The sequence below is a fragment of the Amphibalanus amphitrite genome, unplaced genomic scaffold, assembly GCF_019059575.1.
Source record: "Amphibalanus amphitrite isolate SeventyFive unplaced genomic scaffold, NRLGWU_Aamphi_draft 000623F_arrow, whole genome shotgun sequence".
In the NCBI taxonomy this organism is placed as follows: Eukaryota; Metazoa; Arthropoda; class Thecostraca; order Balanomorpha; family Balanidae; genus Amphibalanus; species Amphibalanus amphitrite.
The window spans coordinates 298,463-318,189 of NW_024882117.1; the positions used below are offsets into that span (position 1 = coordinate 298,463).

The 19,727-nt window shown below is 51.1% G+C and overlaps 1 protein-coding gene across 2 annotated transcripts in view; it reads right to left on the reverse strand.

The window, feature by feature from the left end:
• LOC122363476 (nuclear hormone receptor FTZ-F1-like) overlaps window positions 1–11,337 on the reverse strand; it is a 38,846-nt gene extending 27,509 nt beyond the window's left edge. For both annotated transcript variants that reach the window (XM_043332769.1, XM_043332768.1), the window contains exons 1-2: window positions 11,212–11,337; window positions 172–951 (exon numbers count right to left, since the gene is read on the reverse strand). In XM_043332769.1, the coding sequence (XP_043188704.1) occupies window positions 172–951; window positions 11,212–11,287 (856 nt within the window). In that variant the 5' untranslated portion in view covers window positions 11,288–11,337. The remainder of the gene's footprint in view (window positions 1–171; window positions 952–11,211) is intronic.
• Window positions 11,338–19,727: the final 8,390 nt, after the last annotated feature.

A 19,727-nucleotide genomic window follows, 5' to 3' on the forward strand; every position in this document is an offset into this window, starting at 1 on the left:
TAGGCTTCCTTCCAGAGCCTGCCGGTAACCATGGCAGCCGAGTGACGCGAGGACAGCACATACCACAAAGCCAGAACACGATGGATAGCATGCTGACCGCTCAGGTAGAAGAGTGAAGGGCCCCGTCCCTCGCCCCTCTCCACACGCTGGCCAACCAGCGGGGGAACTCACCTTCTAGTTTCATCCCGACGGAAATGCACTTCTGATACCGGCAGTAGGGGCACCGTTTGCGCTGCATCTTATCAATCTGACAACTCTTATCGGCCACACACGTGTACGCCTTTTTGTTCTGCACAGTCCGCTTGAAGAATCCCTTACAGGACTCGCACGTTAGCAGTCCGTAGTGATACCCGGAGACTTTATCGCCGCAGACGGGACACAGTTCCTCGATACCCTCCTTGGTGTCGGGCAGCTCCGGATGCAGGCTGTACTGGCCATGCTCGCCGCCCAGCCCTGCCAGGCCGCCGCCGCCGCCTCCGCCGCCGCCGCCCGCCGCCGAGAACAGACACTGCTCGTCCAGCAGCGGCGAGCCGAGCAGGCTGGCGTTGGAGACCTGCACGGGCGTGTAGACGGGCGGGTTGACGCTGGTCAGACCCGGCAGGCCGCTGGCGGAGGTGGACATGGAGCCGTAGCCGGGCACCTGGTGCACGGCGTGGCCCTGGTGGCCGCCCTGCTGGTGCGGCGGCGCGCCGTGCACCGGCAGCGGGCTGTAGCTGGGCGGCACGTGCGCCATCGGCAGCTCCATGTCGGAGATCATGGTGCTGAGGTGGTCGGTGGGCGACTCCGGCGCGCCGACAGCACTCTGGCTGAGCGGCCGGTCCAGTTCGAGCTCCAGCGCGGCGTCGGCCGACTCCAGCTCGGCCGCTCGGTCACCACTGGCGCTGTGCACGTGCGTGGCTCGCTGCGCTGCGCTCTCGGCGCGCTCCGCACCCCACGTCGGCTGGGCGCGTACTGACACCCGTACGGCGGCTAGTGAAAGTGATTCGGCGCTGACCCAATTCGGTTTCTTTAGGGCCCATCCAAGTCTGATAGCGGCTAGCCCAGTGACCTACTTCACAGCCGCGAGCAGCAAGGGCCCGCCGAGCGCCGCCGGCACCGGTCACGGGGGCCCTTGTTGCCCGTCGGCCCCCCGACCGACAGCGGGCAAGAACGGCACAGGGAGCGCCGGCGGCTGCGTCCGCGGCGGCCGGCGGGGGTAGCGCGTGTCGTTCTGTTCCGACGCGGCCGGCTGCTAATTCATTCTGTGGCCCAGTTAGTACAGCCCGCAGACGGCAGGGCCAGATCGTGACCTTGCTCCTCCCGCCTGGTTCCGAACCGGTGCAAAAGAAAGTGAACTCAAGCCGCTAGCTCGGCTATGCGCACAGTGCTTAGCAATTCCAACGGCATTTTACAATTGAGCATTGAAATGACCAAGCCCTGCTAAACGGCTCAGTTACCAGGCCAAGCGTAAAGCAAGTTTAGTTCATACCATGTCTTATGTAAAAAAAGTCGGGAAGTCTAATCTCATGACCCTCATTGTGCTTAGGGGTAAGCGACGTGAGCGAATAAGACGTTAATACAATTAAAACCTGTGATCATGCATAGCAACGCTGGAGCCAAAATCTCATACACGATAGTTTTCCTTTCTTATGACAGTTAAACCGCATAAAATCTTCGTTTCTTTTCTTTGTTTTGCCCGTCACGTCACCTTATTTTCCTGGAGCTTATTAAGGTGTAAAAATAGGTAACTGTCCTTATCGGAATGCACCTTTATTTTCACGTTTTGAGCGAAGAAAAAACGCTAGCGGTAGATGCTACAACATGGACCAATTTAGACACATCATTTTTAATTATCGCTTTTTTCACGAAATATTCGCAATAAAATGCCACTCTACATCGTGAAACGCCCTTATTAATGCTAGCTAGCGGTACAATTCATTACCATGTTTTAGACGATTCATTGTAGCAAATACACCCGTAGCTCTATAGACCAACATTTTATCAATACACCTCAAAGAAATTATGAATTCTATTATAGTTCCATTTGGCTGCATCGTCCGCATGTGACTTGGCCTGATTAACGAAATGTTAAAAAAGTAGGTTACAGCTACACAAATGTTTAGGATGACGCGGTATATCCGGCACGACATGCTATATAAATTCACCACTGCGTTCGATAACGGTGCAGCAGGCGCCCAAAACTATCATTACAAAATGGCAAAACCTTCAGATGCATCTGAGGTGTCCATAGTTAATGGCTGTATTAGCAGCGACAAACTCTCCATAGATGGCAGCACCATCGAACGCCTGAAGTTATGCTGTGCCGCCTGGCTCAGTTCGAGCGCCTGAAGTTATACTGTACCGCCTGGCTCAGTTCGAGCGCCTGGAGTTATACTGTACCGCATAGCACAGATACAGGCGCGCAGGCTTCGGCCGCACAGAGGCGCTCTGGGGCCTATGGTGTTTTCTGCAATGTTAAAATAAAACTCTCTGTCAATCTAATGATTGATTAGCTACCTAGATGCATCTCTTACAAGACACTGTTGTTCATTACGCTTGCTTGAAAATTAACAAGCCCGTTACTTGTGCTCGAATATAAATGTCAACACACCAATAAGATTTCGTGCATTGTCAGCACGAATTACATAGAGCCAAATGCCAATCGAAACCTCCAGAACAGAACCCACCTCTTGACTCCATCCGATCCTAAAACCGAGAAACGAGACCTTGGCCCAAAACTGAGAAACCAGTAACGCCCGACAGCCCAGCGGCTTTTTGGCTACTCAACCACCAGCAAACGGCCAGTTTAGCGTACCCAACCATTCAGCCACTTCATCCCAGGGCGGCAAACTATCCAACCGTGCATTATTCCAACCACCCGACTGGCCAGCTGTCCAACCATACGATACGGCCATTCGGGCGACATCACTTTCATTTTCTGCTGCGCTGCCGCCGCTGCCGCTGCCGCTGCCGCTGCTGCTGCGGGCCGGGCCGGCGACAGGTGCAGACACGCACCGCCGTGTCATCCGCTATTACACAACACGGGTCGCGCTCCATCGCCGCAGCAGGACGGCTGTAGAGCCTGCAGCACGACCCGGCTTGGAGTTCTGCCCAGCCAAACTCCTTCAGTCACCCGGCTTGGAATGGAGCCCTCCAGCCATCCAATCTCGAACAAAAGAGCCGCCCGACCTGAAGAACAGCAGCCGCCCGACCTGGAGAACAGCAGCTGCGTGACCTGGAGAACAGTAGCTGTCCGACCTAGAGAACAGCAGCTGCGCGACCTGGAACACAGCAGCCGCCCGAGAACGACTTCCTAGCGGCGGCGTGCAGACCACGGCACATCGGCCGCACAGGTAGTCCGGGTACTGAAGCCGTGGAACTGGATGATGGAAAGGTACAATGAGTATGAAAGGAGAGAGAGAGAGAGAGAGAGAGAGAGAGAGAGAGAGAGAGGGGGGGGGGCAGGGAAGGGTCGGTAAGGTAATGCTCAGCAAAACCGCAGTGGAAACTTATAAGTTTAAACTAAGTTTTTAAACTTAGAGTTACTAAATTTGCATTCAATTAGGTACTAATATTAGGAAGTCATTGGCAGTATGTAATTGGGTCTTGGGGATATCTAGAATTATCGTTCCAGTAAAACTTAGGTATCCATGAGAAGAAGACGAATACATTAACTTAGTAATTGTTTACTAGCTGTACTTCTTCAGCTTGGGGATTGTGTGACTACTGTGACTGAAGTATTGACGGCAAATCGGCGCAGGCTTCGGGAACTTCAAAGGTGTTCGTTCACCAATATAAATTCTGTTCAAGAGGTCTTAGGCTTTGGTCATTGCACCTCTCATGAATCGAATCAGAAGAACCGTCTCTTTAGCCAGCGGTCTTGCCAGCGGTGGCTCTCTTGAATAACCATTAACGACAAACTAAGCTCCATCGTTTGAATACAGGGGCAGAAGTCATTATCCAATAGCGCAGTTGTCTGTCATCGTCGGTAACGATCACGAGCGGGCGTGCTGGTCGGGTCCAATCAGTTATCGTCAGGGTCAGCCGTCACAGCGCGTGGCTCTGTCACGAGCCGTCCACGGTTGACACCGTGCGGCACCGTCCAAGGTGACAACAGCCGGCCAGCCGTATACCGCCGTGGGACCAGCGCCATCGAGCCGCGCACGACCCGGGCGCAGCGGCGCACACCGCGCGGACGAGCTAGTCAGTCAGTTCCGCCGAAATACATACAGGGAGGCTGCATTCATGCCTGAAAATAGCGTGCAATGGATTAGGGAGAACTCTATGAAAACCGTTAATGAGCGCATTTGCCCATACATTCTTGTTCAATGCATCAGCACCATCATTCATTACGACATCGAAACCACTTGCCCCTATCGAACAATGGTCCTTGGCGCTCTACTTGACCCTGTTCACTTCAAATAGCAATGACAAAAGGGACACTTTTAAACACGAACTTTTAAACGAAAATTTGAAATCTACCAAGGTATGCGATGCAGCATTTTGAAGAAGAAAGAAGAAATAGTCCGCCAAAAAAATTGCTCCTTTCCTAAGCGAAAGAGGTCATCATTAAATCAAAATGGCATTCCAACTGACGCAAGGGCTCGACCGAAAAGTATGGCTGACAGCATCGTCAGATTTCATAAAAATGAAACAATTGGAAATTACGAAGTTGTGTTTTTCACAAAGTCACTTAACGTTGCACTATTTATCAAGCACAGTTTAATATATTCCCTAAAGCAGCACCCAAACATGATTGCACGCATCTCAGAGAAGACGGATACACTGTTACCACCTTTAGAAGTCAGACCCGAAATTCCATCATGCATTTCCCTCGTGTGATTTGAGTTTCACCCAGGAAAGTCGCGGTGCGGGCACCATGCGTATAGCTCTGTGCGTAACAGGAGATACGGTGCGTGGCCGGCCGAGCCGCGCGGGAACCATCAGCTCGCGCGCGGGGAAGTATGCCGGTCGTGGTGAAAGGGGCGCCGCCGCTCTCCTCCGGTCGACACACCCCCGGCACGCCGTCACAGCGGTCCTTCCCCGTCCCGGCGGCGCTCTCAGGACCACAACAGCGTGGCGGCGCCGGTCAACACCAGCCGCCGGCGCAGTCCCGAAATAAATAGGAAAGTCGGCCGGTCAGCGGCAGTGTGCCTTTCTCCGTGCCCCGTGTGAATGACCCGGCCCGAGGGCAGTGGGAGCCGGTGCCGGCGCGCAGGTACGGTACGCAAACAGGGTGCCATGGGAGTCCGGTCAGTGACCGGCGAGAGGAGAAGGGAGGGTGATCAGAGAGCGCGGCACTGGCCGGGGCATCAGCTGATATGAGAGGAGAAGGAGGGGTGACTAGAGAGCGCGACACTGGCCGAGGCATCAGCTGTTATTGCTGTCAGCTCTCGGCGATGTGTGCGCAAAGGAACGCTGCGCGCCCACGTGGCTGCAACTGTAAGGTCGCAGTGAGGGGACAGCAGGTTCTCGGCGCAGTCCAGCGCCAGAAGGCCCTCAGGACAGCTTCCCGATTCTTTGTTTTCAGCGCAGCACCCGCGCAGCTCCGGTCAGACTCGTGGGACAGCTCCGGTCGGACTCGCAGCCGGCGGGTGCGCGGAAGAGCGCTCAATGTCAGACACGTTTGCGGAAGCCCGACAACCGCCAGGCACGAACTGCGCGGTTAACAGTGCACCCCGAATGTCAAGGTCAATGGCAAAACGAGTGCTCAGTAACCCGCATAGTTACTGCAGTTAGCATCAGGCGCGGATACAAGGGGGGGGGGCCATGGGGGCCATGCCCCCCCCCCTTGGCCGATTTTTTTCAAAAATAAAATAAAAAGTTAAAAAGTTAAAAAGCTGAAAAGGGGGCCTCCTGAAAATAAAGTGGCCGAAATCCGATGAGTTTTTTTTTTAACCTACCCACTTAGTTATTTCTTAGAAGACTAGCTGAGAAGACTTCTTTGTTAGAAGATTGGTAAAGCTTTTCATAACTTGGAGGTCTCTTATACTCACAGAGATGACCACTTTTACAGGGCCTCCTAACCTGCACAGAGGGCCTCCAAGCCTGCACAGATGTTGAGATGTTGCCTGAACAGCTAGATAAGCTCAATAGACGCAGTTTTTTTTTGGGGGGGGGGGGGGCCCAACAAGTGGGAAGATGGGGCCTCCAACAGGTGGGATTATGGGGGGGGGGCCTCCTGGTTTCTAATGGCCCCTCCCTTGGAGATTTTCTGGATCCGCCCCTGGTTAGCATGTATGTATGCAAATGAGAACGGACCATTCGTTTACATTTAAGGTACTGAGGAACTCTTTGGCGCAGCTCATACGAGTATGTCCGTGTAATGTGCAGGCATTTAAACAAATTCACGAAGTGCGCGATGTGCCGAACAGAACGAAATGTAAAAAGAAACAGATTATAAGACATGAAATCTAACAAGTAGCCTATGCTACATAAGTTTCTCGAGTACATCTACCATAAAAACCAGGGCTGCGGAGAAGGAGTCGGTGGGAGTCGACAGTTCTGGCCGGAGTCGGAGTCGGAGTCGATTTTGAACGCCGAAGCCAGAGTCGGAGTCACCGAAAATCCATCGAATCCGCAGACTTGCCACTTGCCAGGGCTGAGGAGTCGGAGTCGGAGTCGGTCGAAGCCGAAAATTCTACTGGAATCGGAGTCAGAGTCACCGAAAATACATGGACTCCGTAGCCCTGGTAGCAACTAAGCTGTTGTCATAAAACATTTTTCTATGCATGTATCTTTTTAACGGATGCGCTACTGAATGCGCCTCTGATATATGTGGGTCGTTCGGCCTGCAACTGGTTTCCTTACAGGATAGTGCGCAGCTGGATTCTCCGAACTAATTCACGTGCAGCGTCACATTGAAAATTAGCGTCTGCGAGGGCGGAGCGCAAGAGGCGGAGCGGAACCTCCTCGCAGAGGCGGCGCCGCGGGGCACCAGAACTGGTTCCGGGAGGCACACAGTCATCACTGCTGCCGCCGTCGTCTCCGCTACAGCAGCCGCCTTATCTAGATTTAGAAGCTCTATAACCAACGCTGATGACAGCGAAACCATCAGCAGCGCCGCTGCCGCCCGTGCCGCCACCTCCTCCAACACCACCCCCGTCACCGGCGTTTCGCTAACCTCCGCACCGACGCCGCGGCCGCCGCCGCCGCCGCCGCGGGGCTCATTACGCCCGGTGCGACCTAGCGATGACGTGGAGCGGAGCGCGGGCTGTTCGCAGAACCGGCTCCAGACCCGCGGTATGTGTCAGCCGGAGAACGTTCTGGACAGGTGACCCAGGAGGAGCGGATGTGATGCCGCGCACTGCGCAGCAATCATCACTCGTCAGCCCAGGGCGGCGAGCGATGTCGCTCGTATGCCGAATTTCGAATCGGAATGGCGCGCTTATTACGTTTTCACGAGAGAGTAATACCGCTTGTGGGATCGAACGATTTTTACTTAAGGACCCTCCCACCTTCAAAAAAGTTAATGAATTGGCATGAAAGTGATGTCGCGCGGTTCAGAAAGAGCGAAAACGAATATCTACCAAATTTCATCGAAAATATTCACCGGTTTTCAAGATATTAGACGTTTACTTTTATTTCCTTATTGGGATCTCCGCTGTTCCTAGCGACTTTAATTTAAAGTGCGGCACTTGTTGCACGCAAAGCAGCATATACTAGAGGTGGCAAAATGTGGACCCGGGGACCCGGTCCAAAGAACCAGTCTGGACCCATATGGGTCCAGACCGGTTCCTGGAAATTTTCTGACGGGTCCAACCGGGTCCTACCATAAACTATACATCTTGCACACTACACATAGCAAAATATGAAGTGAATGAAGTGAATGAAGTGAATGTTTCTTTGCACGAAGTAGCTCATGAGTATTCCCAGTGAGAAATAGGCTGTTTTACATGATGCAACTAATGATACCTACAAGTAGTTTGTATTAATTGACTTTTTGGAACGGGTCCAACTGGTTCCGATTCCAACTAAGACCGGGTCCGACTGGTGCCAGAAATGTCCAGCCGGGTCTGGTTCGAGTCTGGTTCTCAAAATTTTCATCTTTTGCCACCTCTAGCATATACCACCGCGTGCTACCAAACGTTTTAGTAAAATATTCAAAAATCGTTGGATCTGCGCTGACGTCACACATTCAGAGGGGCATTCAAATGTATTAGCCCCTCTGAATCCAAGTGCTGCAACTTTGAAATGAGATATTTTCGATATGAGGCAATTTCTCGATCTTGTGAGTGCTCAAACCGGTAAGTGCAAGCCAGGGACCCCATTTTAGCTTTTTCAACTCAGAACTAATGTTAAGGTGGGCTGGTCACTTTAAGTAGGCATTCATTTTGTCATCAGTAAAAAGGAAAGAACGCATAGAAGCCCATCTAAACGAGTCCACCCACAATTCTTCAGCAAAGTGCGTAAGACCTGGGACACTTCAGCTAAAAAGCCAATTCTACAAAATTCTTAACGATCATAGCACCGACCTGTGTATGTTAATTATCAGACAGGTTTTTATTTAGCACAGATCCTGTATCAGCAATGAACAGGGGAGATGCAATTACACGTATATCGAAACGTTTACTGGGCTACAATGTAATTTTTACAAGTAGGCATGAAAAGCAAAACGTGGCTGTAAATAGGACTGAAAAACAGCGATAACTATATACATGCCTACCATCATCTCATCTTGTAAAAAAGACCGTCGACTTTGCATTACGTCAGGCATGTGCATGGATCCGAGTGATGCTTCTATGATCTCAGAGGATCTCGAAGCCGAGTGAAAAGTTATTACGGAGCGAGCGAAGCGAGCGTAGTCTTTCCTTAGATTAACGGAAATTTCTGAGTATGAGCGGCCGGCCGGCCGGCCGGCCGTGGTCACACTTTTGCGAGGCTTATATCTCAGCAACCACTTGACCGATTTACACGCGGTAATTTTTGTAGGGTAGCTTCATTCCTTCTACCAAGTATTGGACTATTCCCGATGCATGTGGGTGACCCCTTATGCACGTGCCACGTGCAAAACGAAGAGGTGTCAGTTTTGTAATTGTTGCAATATCTCGGTAACTACTTGGCCGATTGCGCTGAAAGTTGGCATGTAGGTAGGCACCCACTAGGCACTGCATATACATGTGCCAGAGTTGGGGTGCTGCTGCACGTGCGCACGTGCAGGGGTCGTTTCCAGATCTCGGGAACGGCTGGACCGATTGCGCTCAAATTTGGTACACGGTTAGGGACCGGTTAGTAGGGTGCCGTGCACAAGTCAGTTGGGACCCATTTTGCACGTGCGCACGTGCAGGGTGCCGCTTCCAGATCTCGAGAACGGCTGGGCCGATTGTGCCCAAATTTGGCACATCGCTAGAGACCAGTTAGTAGGGTGCCGTGCACAAGTCAGTTGGAGGTACCCCCTCGCAATTTCGCACGTGCAAGGCCCACCCTCTCGCTCGCTCCGTTAGTCGCCCCAAAAGGCGTTATACTGGTGATATATGATGCCATTTGATCCCACTTTGAAAATATATCCAGGAGATCTGTTATCTCATAGGATCTGACAGCAAACCAAGCACATGGATCTATGATCCGAGTGGATCCCACCACACCTAACCAGTAAAACCATGTTTTCAGGTGGATCCATGTCAATAAGAGCCACAATACCTATTGTGATGCGTGAAAACATAAGATCGCTTAAACAGAGGTGCTGTAAAATGCAACGAGTGTTTCTTTAAGAATAATGTGTCAACAAATAAGCAAGGATCCATGATCTCACTGGATCTCTTTCTCTAGAAAAAGACAGGGTTTTGGTCTGGTCTCGTCGGATCTCTCGACAAATGGCAGGGCTGGATCTGTGATCCATCAGATCTGAGATCGAGGTCCATGGGATCAGATTTCAGGTCCATTTCCTGGGATCCATGACAGTGAGGACAGTTGCACTTCATATCACCTTGTTTAAGTCCTGATGATGATCTATTCTATGCGCACACGCCTCCAAGACCTTGCTAATTGTCCTGCCAGTGCCTATCCTACTATAACGATACCAAACGCGGAAATGAAGCTTTTTTATCTGGAGTAAAGGAAGGACGAGTTGACACTTCTTGGGCAATAAGCAATGAACATAGATGACCGTGATGCAGTCACTAGACCTACTGGGTGTAAAAGCAAACAACCGCTTATCATCACCCACCAGGGTTGGCAGAGGGTGGCAAAAACTGGTTTTTGCCAGTGGTTTTAACCGGTTTAAACCGGCTGGCAGAAACCATGGTGGCAAAAACTGGCAGAAACTGGCAAAAACTCAAGTGGCCAAAACTGCGTTGCTTGCCTAAAAAGCAATCGGTTGAAATGTACAAAGTCATGTCTGTCATTGGGACCCAGTAAGCATTGTCTCGCTAGTTTACCGCTGCTTGAAATGTCTGTCGGTAGTCAATAGATGTCCACCAGGAAGTGCACTTTCATGCATCGCTGTTGGTGTGCTTCTGCACATGAGCATATGCAGGAGTCGTTTCCGACCAGACCTCGAGAATGGCTGGGTCGATTGCGCTCAAATTGGGACACCGTTAGGGACTGATTAGTAGGGTGTCGTGCATAGTCGGTCGGGGTCCATTTTGCACGTGCGCACGTGCGGGGTGACGCTTCCAGATTGGGAGAACGGCTACGTCGACTAAGCACAAATTTGGCACTGACACTGTTAGGAACCGGTTCGTAGGGTCCGGTGCACAAGTCAGTGGCAGATGCCCTTTCCCACTTCTTCAATACTCGCCGCCCGCCGGCGCACTTTCTCATTTGTCTCACCAAAAAGGTGCCTTATTGGTTAATTATAGAGGACTCACGGAACTATTTAACACTAAAATGGTCAAGATACCACTTGTTTGAATGCATATTGTATTGACTGAATCCTACTTAAAACGTGTCCTGCTCAAACGCATGTAGAGGCATAGCGTTTTGACTGTTTTAGTTTTTGCCAGTTTTTGCCACTTTATGCCGGTTAAAACCGGTTTAAACCGGCAAATGGCAAAAACTAGTTTTTGCCGGCAAAAATGCCAACCCTGTCACCCACAAATCAAAATGGGCCAGCAGGTTGAATCCTGCATACCAAACAGCCGCTATCATCTCTCATGTAATTTTCAACGCCAACGCCGTTCACTGGGAAGTTGAGGTAGCCTTGAACTGCGCCGTCAGCCCCCCCCCCGCCGCTATCAGCTCCCCCCTCCCCCAGGGGGCCCCAGGCCAGGGTCAGCGTCGAATCACGGTTACCTGGCGACCGGCCGTCTGCCGACGGCGTCGTAAACACCTCGCGCTCCGGGCGCGACGACGAAACGGCCACCGACATGTTCACGGCGCTCTGACACGACCCAGACTCTGCACCGGCGGACTGACACTGCGCGGCCGTGACACTGACACTGAGGCACTCTCCACAGCCGCCCGTGCCGGTGGTGTCGCGGCGCAGCTCCGGCGCACTGAGTTTGCCGCGCGGACGGGCTGCGGCAGCCGCCGCCGGTGCCGTCCGCCCTGCCGGAAATTCCCGCCGCCGGCGCTCCGCCGAGCGAGGCGCACTTCAGGTGCGTCACCGGGCGGCGGCGGGGGCGGCGGTTGCTGACCCTGACCGTGGCGGCGCGGCGCCGGCAGCGGTCACGGTCGAGTCAGCACGCCGCGTCATACTGCGCCGCGGCAGTGCAAACGCCGCCGGTCTGTCCGGGTCGTCATCAACAGGTCTGAGTGGAACCAGTCGCGCAAGCCCCGGTCACCGGAAGCATTTACCGCCGCCGTGTCTCTGCTTTGCCATCCTTCTCACCTACCGCTTCGGTGGTCATCGGAAGCTATTAGCGTTCGCCAGTACCCACCTGTGCGAACTGCAGTTCGCGGAACGCTCCATGCGGCCGGCGTGTCCCGGAACTGGGTGGTGAATTTCCTGGGCCTTGGTGCGGGTGCGCCGGCGATTCTCCGGAGAGTCCCCACTTGCGAGAAGAGGAGCTCATGAAGCTGGAGCTTCCCGCAGCTCGCAGCTCACACGGATGATCTGGTCAGACGACATTCCTTTGAGAAGACGTGGGCTGCATGACTCTTGGCACGCTTTGTGACGTATTTGGTTTTCACTGAGATGACTACATAAAAAATCCAATCACTTTATTAAAATTCAATGCGTAAGAAATCGCAGCTCTTTTAACCCCAACCATGAATGAATTAAGTTGTTCAAAAGTTAGTGGAAGAAGTGACTCTCTGACACTCGAAAATGAGTTACAAGAGAGGAAAGAGACTCTAGCATTATCTGCGAAAGCTGATGTTCGGCAGGTAAATACGTCCTGCTGCTCTGCTGCCCGCAGCCCCTAAAATGCTGCGTCTATTGCAGAATCGTCTTGGCGAAGGGAGTATTGACAAAATGGAGTTACCAGTGATATCGCACTGTCGCCGCATATCGCATATGTACTGCGATCAGTGCTCAGGCACTCGCACATAGCCAAGGATTTGCCCAAAGGGGGGCTATTTCATTCTGAGGAGCCACACGCTATATTTAGTCATGCAGCTGTTTTCAATTTACTTCAGAGTAAAATTTAGATGCAGAAATACACATACCAAGAATGCAAGTTCAGGAAATGCAAACGGTTATTTGGTAATACAAGCGAAGACATATATGATATAGGGTAATGTTGAGACTTGCATTCTAAAATCAAACGACTTTTTGTATGGAGAGCCACCCTCAGGAAGGGGACCATACTCCCCCGTGACCCACCCCTTGGCTTCGTCTCTATTCATGCTGCTGTCGGCCGCCGAAAACACTCGTAAGCAGCAGTACGAGTAGAGTAGCATATATCACTGGCTGAGTTGACGGGGCAAAAGAGTGCATCTAAATTCTAAACGAATGTGAACGAACGATCTTTTGTTTGAAAGCAGCGCTACAGCTACACATAGGCGGCAAAACGACTGCGAATCAAGGAAGGACATAGCACCTCTATCACTGACAAATAAGCACGTTGGTACGCCGCGCCGGTCGTGCGGTGGCTGACGGTGAGGACCGACGGGCGGGCGAGCCGTGCACAGTGCCCAGCCAGGTCCGTTCGACGGGCGACACCCACGGCTACCGTAAATGCCATTCGGTGACGGCCCGACAACCGATCACGACCGGACGGCTGTGACAGATTGGGGTTCCTTGCGTCATCCGTGCACAGTGCGGAGTCGGACTCAGCGGCGGATGGGGCCGGCGCGGGACCGGGGACGGGCCTTTTGGTCAGGGGTTCCATGGGCAAGTCTATTTATTATCCGCCTAATGTAATGTAGGCATAAAGGAGAGATGGTAAACAATGCATAATGTGCATTGTTCAGATTCCATTATTCAATGTTCCTCCAAACACCAGGTAATAATAACAAAACTTGTCAAAGCAAAGCCCCAAGCTCGATAATAGGAAATAATCGCAACGGTGAACATAATATACAAGATGTAGGTACGGTCTCGTGGGTTTTAGCGGAAGGTTTTGCACCTAGAAAATTTAGTGTACTTCAGGCTATATCTTCGTCGTCTTAAGCTTTTAAGGCTGGGGGGATCCGTCCTATCGTAAGTTATATCGGACGTGGCTGCGAAACTTCTCTCGGTACGAAACTTCTCTTGATCGGAAGAAAATCGGAGGGATGAAAAAGAAAGAGCGGCCCATCGGAGCTACGTTGTACGTAAGTTGTTTCGCAGCGTTTAAATGCCAGTTTTACTACGATTTAAATGCCAAGCAGATCAGCTGACCTCGTAGTACCATGTCGATAAGGTCGAATTCCCCATACGTCTATAGTGTAAAAGTGACCCCTATTGCAAATGGGCTGTCAGGGACATCTCCTCCTCTGTAAATTTGGAGGGATGATGTGTCGGCATTCCCACGTTCGTTTCGGAGTCCATCTGTTCCATTTGGAGCCCGTCAGTTGGCGTCAAGAGCTGGCGCAGCGAGCGCCCCGAAGACTGCGTCTGCGCACGAGGCTTCGCGATGGAGGAGTATTTTGACGAAATCGCCCTCGCTGCAGAAGAAATAGAGGGACTTGAGAAAGAGGAGGCCGCAGTGTGCCGACGACTTTAAACTGTACGCCAACGCCAAGACCAAGGCAATCAGGGGGCGCTCAGATGATCGGGAGGTTTCAATTGATCAGGGACCCACCAGGTGACCAGGGAACCCTCTGATAACCAGGGGCCCTTCCAGTTACCAGGGACTCCTTCAATAACCAGGGGCCCCTCAGTAAACGTGGGCCACTCAGGTTACTGCAAGAGACAGGAGTCCCTTATAACCAGGGACCGGCAAGGTCCCTCAGGTCCGTTTTTGACAAAGCTGTTATTGACGTCATATGCGAGCCCTTTGCCACCAGCAGAGGGCCCTTTCAAGCCTTTTTAGGGCCGTTTAACGTCTCTTGAGTTTCCTTTGAGGCTAAGGGCCTCTTCAGCAGCCGAGGGGTCTTTGAGGCCTTTTTGAGGGCCTCTTAACGTCAGCTGAGGACCGTTGGACGCCATCTGAGGACCGTTTGGGGCCTTCTGATGGCCAGTAGATGCCAACTGAGGGCTCTCTGACACCAGCTGAGGGCACGCTGACACCAACTGGAGGCCTCCTGACACCAGCTAAGGGCGCTTTTATATTTGACACGAGCTCAGGACCCTTTGACGCCCTTTGAGACCTTCTGAGGTCCGTTTGACGCCAGCAGAGGACCCTTTGGGGTCATATGCTGGCGGCATATGACCTTTGAGGATTTTTAAGGGCCGCTTGACGCCACCTGAGGACCGTTGAGGTTGGACTCGAGTTACGGACCGTTTGAGGCCTTCTGATGGCCATTTTGCGCCAACTGAGGGCCCTCTGACACTAGCCGGGGGCCCTCTGACACCAGATAAGGGCCCTTTAAGGCCTTCTGAAGTCCGGTTAACGCTAGCGGAGGGCCTTTTGAGGCCAAATGAGGGCCCTTTGAGACCTTATAAGGGCTCCTTGAGGCTTTTGAGGGCCGCGTGACGGCATCTGAGGACCGTTGTACTCCAGCTGACGACCGTTTGAGGCCTTCAGATGGACTTTTGGCGCCAGCTGAGGAGGGCTCACTGACACCAGCTGGGGGCCCTCTGACACAAGCTAAGGACTCTTTAAGGCCTTCGGAGGGTCGTTTGACGCGAGCTCAGGGCCCTCTGGCGCAGGTTTAGGGCCCTTTGACGCCCTTTAAGCCAAGGTCTTCTGAGGTAGGTTTAACGTTGGCTGAGAGCCCTTTGAACCCATCTGAGGGCCCTTTGAGGCCCTCAAAGGGCCATCTTGTGGCCCTTCATTTGGCCATCTGAGGGCCCTTTGACACCAGATGAGGGTTATTTGACGCTAACCGAGGGCCCTTCGAGACCATCTGAGGACCCGGTGACCCCATCTGTGGGCCCTTTGAGGTCTTTTGAGGGCCATTGAAATTTCACCACAATACCCCTGGCTGCAGGGGCGGATCCAGAAAATCTCCAAGGGAGGGGCCATTAGAAACCAGGAGGCCCCCCCCATAATCCCACCTGTTGGAGGCCCCATCTTCCCACTTGTTGGCCCCCCCCCCAAAAAAAAACTGCGTCTATTGAGCTTATCTAGCTGTTCAGGCAACATCTCAACATCTGTGCAGGCTTGGAGGCCCTCTGTGCAGGTTAGGAGGCCCTGTAAAAGTGGTCATCTCTGTGAGTATAAGAGACCTCCAAGTTATGAAAAGCTTTACCAATCTTCTAACAAAGAAGTCTTCTCAGCTAGTCTTCTAAGAAATAACTAAGTGGGTAGGTTAAAAAAACTCATCGGATTTCGGCCACTTTATTTTCAGGAGGCCCCCTTTTCAGCTTTTTAACTTTTTAACTTTTTATTTTATTTTTGAAAAAATCGGCCAAGGGGGGGGGGCCATGGCCCCCATGGCCCCCCCCCCTTGTATCCGCGCCTGCCTGGCTGCGCTACTGGGCATTTATGGACTCGTATGGGCCTGCTGGGGAACGAGATGGGCCCTCCCGGTCTTTTCAATCATTATTTCAGTTCATTTTACATGGTCTTCGGCGGTCTTAAGATTAGGGGCCCCAACTCGAATGGGGGGGAGGCCCGTGTGCCCTCTCCTGTGTGCGGCCTTGCCGACACTACACCGCTTCCCCTCCCTCCGCCATAAACGCACCGCTGCACTGTTAGGCGCCGACAAATACGGACCGGCGCACACTGGTCGGAAACGCTCCAGCGAGAGGCCAGCGGCCTTTCCGCAAACGTTTTTTGCTTGTTATTCAAAAACTAGTGAAGCAAACTTCATAAAACTTTGCATACCTTCTCTGTCATATGTAAGCTATCATTTGCCTGTCAAGCACTAAATATATGACGTGAATCTGTTAAGTTATGACGTCATAATTGAGTATAATACAGGATCTAGCACCACTTTAGGTGAACAAGGGAAATTGGAAGCTGCTATTCGGGCACCGGGAATGGTTTCATGCACTCCTTGCAAGGTCCGGTGCTTCACTTAAGCATTGTTGACTTTGCGTGACGTCATTTATGACGTCACTAAGGCCATATAAGTTTTTCGTTAATAACTCCTGATCAGATGGAGCTAGAGAGTCAGGAAAGCCACCATTGGACTCGGGAAGACCTGCCGAATCGAATGATATGTGATATGACCTCCTTCAATCATTTTCGTGACCTGAGGGGCTCCGACCTGACCTTGACCCGAGGTTAACACCTTAAGTTGACTTCACCCGAACACCAAGTATAGCATTCGACGCTCCTGAGCTAGACAAACACGATGATGCCAAAATTGCAGCAGTCCGATCATTTTTGGCAAAGTAATTAACCAAAAACCGAGCCCGTGCCTTGTGGCACTTACCTGACCTAAGAGGTCACTGGCTGACTCAAGACCTTAAAATCGGGTAGTACTTGTTGCGTCTTATATCGGCACACAAGCTCGTTTTTTCCGCGAGGCTCTAGCTCAATTAGAGGCGAAACGGTTAGGGAGTTGTATGTACCAACCCTCCCCGGTCAATATAGAAAACCAATCGGTCCGGCCAAGGTTAAATACCGGAATTGTGATCTAATGTAAAAAGACGGCCCAAGGTAACCTGACGCCAGTGACAGGTGTCGCAGCGTCTTATATTCTATATTTGCAGCGTCTTATATTCACGAAGGTTTCAATTTCCACTTTCTTCATCCGAGTAATGGTTACCAATAGCAAGGCTCTCTAATGCCTGAAAGGCTGAAACAGACTCTTTCCGCAGTCAGGAAATCGCATGCGAGAGCCTATTCAAATACATGGAAGCACGCTCGCATCAATCGCACGCACCTCCCGGATGCGATTGATGCGGGAAGAATTATAATGTATTTGAATAGGCTCTCGCATGCGATTTCCTGAACGCGGAAAGAGTCTGTTTCAGCCTTAAATGCAAGCCGTACTCGCCACGCAATATGTGGAAGGCTTTTGACGTCAATACATACATAAATGCATACATAAACCATATTGTATGCGCTTTCCACAAAATTCATAAACTCAAGCGCATCTGTTTTTAATGACCAGTCAACTACGCATGGATGCGTGCAGGCCACACAGGTCAGCGTAAGCCGGGCGCGGCGGCCGAGCCGCCGAAACTGGGGCGGGGCGGGCGGTAGTTGGGTAGGAATAGCGGCTCCTGCAAATTTTGCGCAAATATGCGCAGTTAGCTTTTATGTTGCCCTGGTGTAAATTTAAATCCTGCTTCATGTCACAAAAAATCAGAGTGGAACTAGATGGGACTACCTGTTGTTTCCTTACCTAAACTTTGCAGTTATATTCCAGAATCACTGTAGGAGAGCCTTCATAAAAAGCTACAGTAAATCTTAGTTAGGGAAAATGTATACCAAAAATTTTTCACTGACCAGTCGGCAACTTCATAACGAACATTTTGATGCATAATATGTGAGATTTCAATTTGGTGTCTATCAGCAATAAGACTCTGAATATCCGGCTCAAGAAACCTCTTGCTCCGCGTCAGTTTCCGAGTTCTGGGATACCCCATCTTCGGGGGCTGATTACAATTATTTTTGGTCACCCGGATTAGTTTTTTTGGCCTAATTATAATAATTTGATCAATTTCAAATCGATCTATATAAAAAATAATCCGAAACTCCGGAATCGCCCGTGGCCTCTCGTGAGGGCGTTTCCGACCAGTGTGCGGCGCCGCAACCGGCTCCCCCGCGGCCTGCCTCGCGTTGACATAGCCCTTCCCGAACACCAGTGTACCTAACCCTCACGCGGCCTAGGTATCGCCGCGCCCACCTGTCCGCGGCGCGGCCTCTGATGGCGTATCGGATCATTGATGGTGCGATACATGTTTTGGTCAGATTTTCGCAATTAACGCGAAAAATTGCCCAAAACACTTTTTAATTTTCAAAATTGAAAAAAAATACAAAAATGACGTGAAAGTGACCGTTTTCAACGTGTAAATTTAAAACGCTCTAGCGCAGCCATTTTTGAAGAAATCGACTTCAAATTTTGCACAAGTGTTCATCAACCATATTTGTTTAACATATATTTCGGTTTTGTGAAAATTTTGAAAATTTCTTATATTTTTCTCTTGAGAAAGAGGTAAAGCTTCGCTACGATCGGCCTTCCGATCGACCGAGAAGATTCGTAAAGTTATTTCGTATCTTCACCATTTGCGATACAACTTGCGTATCTACTTAGCCTACGATGTGATGGATCCCTCCAATATCTGTTCCGATTCAACTTACGTTTGATCGCAACTGCGAGGTGCCTTGCGATCACATGGATCCCCCCAGCCTAAGTGTTTAAGATGCGATCGACTTGTTGGTTCACAAGCCGACCATGATCGTGTAAAATGGCTTCATCGTAGATCCATTAGTTTCTGAGATATAACCGGAAACGTAAAAGTGCAAAACCCACCGCTTAATCTCGCGAGAGCCGTACCTACTCACTCGTCTTATAAGCGAGCTTCGATCTAAGTTTAAAATTTGTCCTCTGCGTATCATGTAGTCGGTTCATTTTCGTAAGCTGACAGAGATGTCACATTTAACATGCTATGCATAGAAATATAGAGTGATCCACCAATCGATCGCCCCGTCGCACACATGGCGCGGTCGTCAGGACAGACTAGTGGCTCCCTGACGTGGCGGAGCTAGGTCAGCGTCTGGCTCCGTCCCGTCGGCAGTCCCAGCCCCCTACAGACAGCGCGAGGACATGGGAACCAGGACAGGGGCCACATGGCTATACAGAGCGGGACCACGTGTGCCAGTGCTGCCCACTCCGAACCTGTTCGGTCGCAAACGGGAACACTTGCACGCAAGTAGCTAGTCACGTCTACCAAACATGGTCTTTACAAAGCTACCAAACGACCACAAAATGCAAGGTAGGCACGCCACTGCTATATAAGCAATTTGGAATCCAAGATGTTTTTTCAAACAACGTATGAAAATAAAAAAGTTTAAGCTACAGATGAGCAGCAAACACAACCACAAGGACCGGGTCAGTGGGTAGATGGGCGTATTATCAGACGGTTTTAAGGTCTAATAAATGCAGCATTAAACCAAGACAGAGAAAACAATTTATGTAGCACAATCACGAAGTGAACATCTTCACGTCTTTCAGAATGCGGATATCAAGCCTCGCTAAAAAGAAGAAAAAAAAAATATGTGTCGGCAGTAGGTGGTTATGATATTAGGAGTACATACCTAAGAACTAAATGTTGACCTCTAAGGCAAAAAAGATTGAAAACACATCTTCTCCAAGATAAATTTAAAATCAATTGGCCAATAATTCCTCTGTATTTGTAAGCCACTTTTATCCGAGTCGCT